The following is a 7,763-nucleotide window of genomic DNA, read 5'->3' on the forward strand; positions in this document are numbered from 1 at the left end:
TATTATCCTCTTTTTACAATCGGCTTCATTAAATGCACTTTTCTGGTTCATTTGACAGTTAATTCACTTTTTGTGAAACATCCCAATGCAAAGTATGTGTATTTCCTGTATATTTACTTTTAAGAGACAATAGTATCTCTGAACGAGCTGTAATGTTTTCATATTGATCAATATCAATTTTACGTTCCAAAAATGAAGTAAAAAAGTCTGTTAATCACGATTTCATGAACATAAACGACACTTTAATCTGTGCCATTTAAACACAAAGAACTTTCACATTTGCTCCTCAAACCCACGTTGTCACGGACGACCGGACTCTCCAATCACTACGCTCTCGATCCGTGGATTATGGCCCAGTTCTCGTGATAAAAGACGGAACAATTATAACGACTTCAACAACAAAAGCGTCACAAAGTCGCTGGGAGTCTTTCAGGGTGTGTTTATTAAATTACAAAGGTTATTCTTATTGTTCATAATAATAATAGCGTCGTTACGGAACATACAGAGAGCGTACACGTCTCTAACACAAAACTGCTTTTTTTTTTACACAGATGATTAAACAGTTCCACAAAATGAGCGCCGATATAAACCTGACGTGATCTTAAAGCTGTCGGGGAAAAGTCGCCCGCGATCGTTCACATTACGTCGTAAAAGAAGACGCGGCGGTTTGTTCAAGTCGCCGTCCAACGTTAAGGATTTGTTCGGTTGTCGGAGCGGGTGGATCCGTTCGGCGGCTCGTTCCTGAATCAAACGCCGCTTTCCCCTCGACAAACCTTCGAAAAAACTGTCGGAAAGTCGGATCCAAAAATGGTAAATATCCCGTTCTTTTCAGTCAAAGTGAAAGGGGGCGCGGCTCAAAGTGAAAGGGGGCGCGGCTCAAAGTGAAGGGGGCGCGGCTCTACGCAAACGCACGGTCTGATAAAAATACAAAATAAAAACGAGCACGGTTCGTCACACGTTAACGATGTTTAAAACTGTCCTCCCCCCGAGTCCGTCTAAAAGAACAAATACATACACGAGAGTTTGTATTTTACAGCGCCTCCTCTGGGCGGGGTCAAAGTTCATGTCCGAACGGAGGCGGGCGATTGGTCGGTTTGGAGCCCGATCCGCTCGTTTTCTCGGGGGCAGAAAAAGCTTATTGGGCGCGGCGTTTTTTTGGCGATTGGTCAGTTGTTCTCGAAGAGGGACAGCAGGTCGTCGTTGTTGTTGCTCGGCAGGTCGGGCGGGCCCAGGTACGACAGCAGCTCGTCCGGGTTTGTGAGCTCGGGCAACAGCTGGAGGAAACGCAGAGCAGACAACGGGTTAGCAAGAACACGACGGCTAGCAAGAAAACGGTGGCTAGCGACCAAACGGAGGCTAAAAACCTAACGGTGGCTAGCGACCAAACGGCGGCACTTAAATGACACTTTATTTAAACTCCCGAGGCCGATCAGAACGATTGGCACAAGTCGTTTAGTCCAAGTTTGAGTGTGAGACGTGGCCAAACGCGACTGAAAGCGACAAAAACATGACTCACGACGACAAAAACGTGCCTGAAAACGGCTAAAAGCGACTAAACAAGAGCACCGCAACGTGGACCGTAATTCCACGTTCGTGTGTGTGGGGCGTGGCTAAAGCTTTTTCTGCAGTTATTTCACTTTCCCGACGGCTTCATGAGTGACAGTAGCTTTACATGTTACCGTTTCCGTTAGCTAACTGTTGCATTCTGCGATGCTAACGCGGCTAACGTCTACACGAGCTAATGTAATGTAAAGAAAACTTCAGTGGTGATTTGGCTGATTTGAGCACTTTCCTCGTTTTCTCACTTGATTAAAGGCGTAATGGACGATTTTTCGGCGATTTGAGAACACGGAAGTGTGCATGCCGCTCCCCCGCGCGCATGCCGCTCCCCCGCGCGCATGCCGCTCCCCCGCGGGCATGCCGCTCCCCCGCGCGCATGCCGCTCCCCCGCGCGCATGCCGCTCCCCCTCGCGCATGCCGCTCCCCCGCGCGGATTTATACAACACACGCGTTCGTTTGTTTATCAGCACGACGGATCGCATCATCTCTCGTCTCCCGTAGATTTCTGTCTCTTCTAAACTCTAACTGTCTTTCTCCGAAGAGGTGAGCGAGGCTCTGCAGGTGAGCGAGGCTCTGCAGGTGAGCGAGGCTCTGCAGGTGAACGAGGCTCTGCAGGTGAACGAGGCTCTGCAGGTGAGCGAGGCTCTGCAGGTGAGCGAGGCTCTGCAGGTGAGCGAGGCTCTGCAGGTGAGCGAGGCTCTGCAGGTGAGCGAGGCTCTGCAGGTGAGCGAGGCTCTGCAGGTGAGCGAGGCTCTGCAGGTGAACGAGGCTCTCCAGGTGAGCGAGGCTCTGCAGGTGAACGAGGCTCTGCAGGTGAACGAGGCTCTGCAGGTGAACCAGGCTCTGCAGGTGAACGAGGCTCTGCAGGTGAACGAGGCTCTGCAGGTGAACCAGGCTCTGCAGGTGAACCAGGCTCTGCAGGTGAACGAGGCTCTGCAGGTGAACGAGGCTCTGCAGGTGAACGAGGCTCTGCAGGTGAACGAGGCTCTGCAGGTGAACGAGGCTCTGCAGGTGAGCGAGGCTCTGCAGGTGAACGAGGCTCTGCAGGTGAACCAGGCTCTGCAGGTGAACGAGGCTCTGCAGGTGAACGAGGCTCTGCAGGTGAACCAGGCTCTGCAGGTGAACGAGGCTCTGCAGGTGAACGAGGCTCTGCAGGTGAACCAGGCTCTGCAGGTGAACCAGGCTCTGCAGGTGAACCAGGCTCTGCAGGTGAACGAGGCTCTGCAGGTGAACCAGGCTCTGCAGGTGAACGAGGCTCTGCAGGTGAACCAGGCTCTGCAGGTGAACGAGGCTCTGCAGGTGAACGAGGCTCTGCAGGTGAACGAGGCTCTGCAGGTGAACGAGGCTCTGCAGGTGAACGAGGCTCTGCAGGTGAACGAGGCTCTGCAGGTGAACGCGGCTCTGCAGGTGAACGAGGCTCTGCAGGTGAACGAGGCTCTGCAGGTGAACGAGGCTCTGCAGGTGAACGAGGCTCTGCAGGTGAACGTGGCTCTGCAGGTGAACGAGGCTCTGCAGGTGAACCAGGCTCTGCAGGTGAACGAGGCTCTGCAGGTGAACAAGGCTCTGCAGGTGAGCAGTAGGTGCGTTTTATGATTGACACGTGGCAGGACTAATGGACAGTCCACGCCACGAGGAAATAAGACTCAGATTTGGCGCCAAAAAATCGTCCGTTACGCATTTAAGTCATGACTGTGATTAACGCCAGCGGCACAGAAACATCTAAATTGAATTGTAATTTGAATGATTTGATTAAAAATGACAAAGGCTGCCACTTATTTCAGTTCTAAATATGCTGTTCAGATCTGTACAAACATGTCCTGGTGCGTGTGATTCTTTCATGTTTGTCAGTCCAAAGGTCTGTTCTCCAGGGCAGCGTCCGAATGTCCACACTGACCCTGCTCATCGAACGTAGCGGCTAACGCTAGCGACGCTGCGGCTAACGGTCAGAGTGTTTAAACGTCTCTTCTGCTTGAGCCCTAACCCTTACTCCAACTAGATCTGACTGAAAATAGGTATAAAAATTTTAATTTGGCCGTTTTTTTTTTTTATTTCGATTTTTTTTTACAGACGTTTCCACCACTAAAGCCTGAGAGAGTGGCCCAAACGTCTCGAGCTTTAGCTTTTCTATTAAGAGTGTTTTTTTTCTCCTTAAAGCTTTCTATAAGTTATCTGTTCTTTTACTTCTGTGCCTACTTGTGTTGCAACACTGGAATTTCCCCATTGTGTGGACAAACAAAGGCTTTAGCTTCACTGTGTCATCACTGTAAAGTTCAATCTGAAGCCGCTCACATCCAGAGACGGTTCTGGGACGTCTGCTCCGAGACCAAATGCTCCGTCGCCATGGAGACGGTTCTGCACCGCCCTCTGCATCATGGGTCCGCCCCCCTGTGAGCCGTTGCTGTGGAGACCGGGCTGCTGCGACATAGGTGCACCATGGGAAGTGGAGTCTAATCGACCAGACATCTGTAAGGAATGAAAAGAGGTTCAGACCCGGTTCAGACCCGGTTCAGACGGTCATGGTTCAGCCGGTCATGGTTCAGCCGGTCATGGTTCAGCCGGTCATGGTTCAGTCCCGGTTCAGACCTGTATCTGGGGGTTCAGCTCGGTCTGGTAGCTCAGGGGCGGCGGTCCTGGAGTCCCTGGTCCAGAACTGTACTCAGAAAATCCTGGACCGGACTGTGGTCCCGGAGTGGAGCCTCGTCCAGACCCGGGACCAGGGCCAGGGTAAGACGGAGCTGGAGACAGAGCAGAGACGGTGTCAGATGCCCTCCCATCCTCACATAAATGATTCTGCTTTTGTTTGGTGGAGCAGGTTTCCATAGAGACGAGAAGGTAAACATATTTGTCATGGCGGAGTCTCCACGCCACAGCAATGGTTCACTCTCGACCGTGAAAACAGGCTCCGCCCCTCTCTCAGACCTCACCTGGCGTGCTGTAGTCCGGCGTGTTGCTGCCCCCTGGAGTGAGCCCGGGGAACTGCATGGGCGAGGAAGCCGAGGGGGCGGGGCCTAACGACGACGGGGCGGGGCCTATGGAGGAGGGGGAGGGGCCTAGCGAGGCGATCATCTCCATGACGTTGGGCAGCACCATGTGACTGGGGCTGAGCGTGCGACAGCGTTTGAGCTGCGGACCGTCGCACTCCTCCTTCACGTGAACGTCCGGCTTCACAGGGACCGGCCTCCAGCTGCACACCGGGTCAATGCTGATCTCCTCGTACTCCGAGCTGAGGGCGAGAGCAGGAAACGAGTGAGGAGACGGACGAGGAAACGAGTGAGGAAACGGACGAGGAAACGAGTTAGGAAACGAGCGAGGAAACGAATGAGGAAACGGACGAGGAAACGAGTGAGGAAACGGACGAGGAAACGAGTTAGGAAACGAGCGAGGAGACCCACTGCCCCCTGGGCTCTGATTGGTGGTCAGGATTACAGCTCATTTAATGTTGGATTTTACTGCTGTTTGTCGTTTAGTTCATGATTGTTCATGATCTAAGTGTTACAGACTCATCATTAGGGACGGACCAGATCTGGACTTGTAAAAACGTTTCGGTTCAGGTCCAAAAAAACCGAAACCCGGTGATTTGGTTCTGGACTCATTACAAATCTACCACTCACATTCTATATCCTTTACGTTCTAGAATCTGAAACATTCCATAAATCGCCAAATTCGCGCTGGAAAAGACGTAAACTCTGACATCGCTGTCAATGGCGTCCGGAGCATCAACGACGCACGCGTCTTCAGGGCAGAAGTTGAAGAGTTTAAAGACGTGAGAGACCGAACATTGAGGCGGCTGTAGAGAGCTGACTTTATTTGAAGCGTTTGTGCCGCTTGTGCCGCTTCGTGAGTTAGTTTGACGCTTGTTAAAAGGAGCGGGTGGTTGTGGTTTGGGTGTAAATATTGTAACTTCTCGCTCAGGTCAGTAATGCTGGTTTAGTGCTCACAAGTTGTCACTTTATTTCTTGAACAGAGTTGGTTACTGTTAGCCGTAACCATGGTGATGGAACAGGAACATGAGAAACTACCTGGTCTCCTGAGCCGCTCTTAGCTCCGCCCCAGAGACCGCGCATGCGCACTAGAGACTAGAGTCACTACAATATGAATACAACAACTGTTATGTTGTGATGTAGCATTTATTTAGGTGGGTTAATGTGCAATATACATATTTATACATCTAAGTAAATACTAAGTCAAAGTAATATTGTTTAATTGCTGGATTCATTCATTGAAGCTTATATTTTGTAATAGTATTTGTATTCTACAGTTGTTAAATATGGTCTTGTGTTTAATGCTGTTAATATGATGTATTGTGTGTAGTGTCAAATATTTTCATATTCCATTTTTGATACTGATAAGTTGATTGATTTATAGTATTCTAGTTGACTGTTATGCTAGTTTTTGAAGGTTTTTACATGACTTTGATGCCAATGGATCTGCAAAATTAAAGAGTGGAAATGTATCTAACGCATTAAACTTCAGGTGTGGGGAACAGCCCAGTCAAACCAGTAACACACTTACACACACAGTATCAGCTGAAACAGCTGCTCCAATACCAATACTCAACATGCTCTTGTTCCTCTAGTAAAACACATGAATGTGTGTTAGCTGTTAAGCTATAGTTTAGCTGCTAGCTAGTAGCTAGTAGCTCGTGATTTGTAAGTTGTAACTTCTGTTAAAAACAGTGAATAAACCAGACAAGTTGAGTTTATTTCACTGCAGTTGAACCTTGTGTTTGACAGTCGTCCTTGTTCAAGTGTCTTGTGTTACGCTGTTATAATATTATGCAAATATGGCCTGGTCCAGGTCTGGACTCATTAGGTCCAGACCTGGACCTGGACCTGGACCTGGACCTGGACCTGGACCTGGAGGTGGGTTTAGGTCTGCATCACTAGTGCTCATCACTCTTATTATATTTGATGAAAGCTAGAAAATGGCACTTCAATCCTTTGTAATAGAAAAGTATTTCTACTCTACACTGACATGTTCAGACTTCTGTTCATGTGACGGCTCCAGGACGTGACTTTTGACCTGTGACCTGTGACCTTTGACCTGTGCAGTTCAGACTCACTTCTGGACGTAGATGAGGATGGCGAGCATGTACTGGTCGACCTCCAGACCCTCCAGCAGCGCCGTTTTACTGCAGCACAGACACGAGGGTTACACCAGCAGTACAAGTACCACAGAGCTGCAGTACAAGTACCACAGAGCTGCAGTACAAGTACCACAGAGCTGCAGTACAAGTACCACAGAGCTGCAGTACAAGTACCACAGAGCTGCAGTACAAGTACCACAGAGCTGCAGTACAAGTACCACAGAGCTGCAGTACAAGTACCACAGAGCTGCAGTACAAGTACCACAGAGCTGCAGTACAAGTACCACAGACAGCAGTACAAGTACCACAGGACAGCAGTACAAGTACCACAGAGCTGCAGTACAAGTACCACAGAGCTGCAGTACAAGTACCACAGAGCTGCAGTACAAGTACCACAGAGCTGCAGTACAAGTACCACAGAGCTGCAGTACAAGTACAAGAGCTGCAGTACAAGTACCACAGAGCTGCAGTACAAGTACCACAGAGCTGCAGTACAAGTACAAGAGCTGCAGTACAAGTACAAGAGCTGCAGTACAAGTACAAGAGCTGCAGTACAAGTACCACAGACAGCAGTACAAGTACCACAGAGCTGCAGTACAAGTACCACAGAGCTGCAGTACAAGTACCACAGAGCTGCAGTACAAGTACCACAGAGCTGCAGTACAAGTACCACAGAGCTGCAGTACAAGTACAAGAGCTGCAGTACAAGTACCACAGACAGCAGTACAAGTACCACAGACAGCAGTACAAGTACCACAGAGCTGCAGTACAAGTACCACAGAGCTGCAGTACAAGTACCACAGAGCTGCAGTACAAGTACAAGAGCTGCAGTACAAGTACCACAGAGCTGCAGTACAAGTACCACAGAGCTGCAGTACAAGTACAAGAGCTGCAGTACAAGTACCACAGAGCTGCAGTACAAGTACAAGAGCTGCAGTACAAGTACAAGAGCTGCAGTACAAGTACAAGAGCTGCAGTACAAGTACCACAGACAGCAGTACAAGTACCACAGAGCTGCAGTACAAGTACCACAGAGCTGCAGTACAAGTACCACAGAGCTGCAGTACAAGTACCACAGAGCTGCAGTACAAGTACCACAGACAGCAGTACAAGTACC

General features: G+C 49.7%; 1 protein-coding gene across 3 annotated transcripts in view; it reads right to left on the reverse strand.

Annotated features, from left to right (window-relative positions):
• Positions 1-424: 424 nt before the first annotated feature.
• LOC140347082 (zinc finger MIZ domain-containing protein 2-like) overlaps positions 425-7,763 on the reverse strand; it is a 22,533-nt gene continuing 15,194 nt past the window's right edge. For all 3 annotated transcript variants that reach the window (XM_072433415.1, XM_072433414.1, XM_072433413.1), the window contains exons 17-21: positions 6,623-6,691; positions 4,485-4,783; positions 4,144-4,295; positions 3,850-4,023; positions 425-1,274 (exon numbers count right to left, since the gene is read on the reverse strand). In XM_072433415.1, the coding sequence (XP_072289516.1) occupies positions 1,167-1,274; positions 3,850-4,023; positions 4,144-4,295; positions 4,485-4,783; positions 6,623-6,691 (802 nt within the window). In that variant the 3' untranslated portion in view covers positions 425-1,166. The remainder of the gene's footprint in view (positions 1,275-3,849; positions 4,024-4,143; positions 4,296-4,484; positions 4,784-6,622; positions 6,692-7,763) is intronic.

This window comes from Eucyclogobius newberryi, unplaced genomic scaffold, assembly GCF_026437365.1.
Source record: "Eucyclogobius newberryi isolate DKJ021-1_F unplaced genomic scaffold, fEucNew1.0.hap1 SCAF_6, whole genome shotgun sequence".
NCBI lineage: Eukaryota > Metazoa > Chordata > Actinopteri > Gobiiformes > Gobiidae > Eucyclogobius > Eucyclogobius newberryi.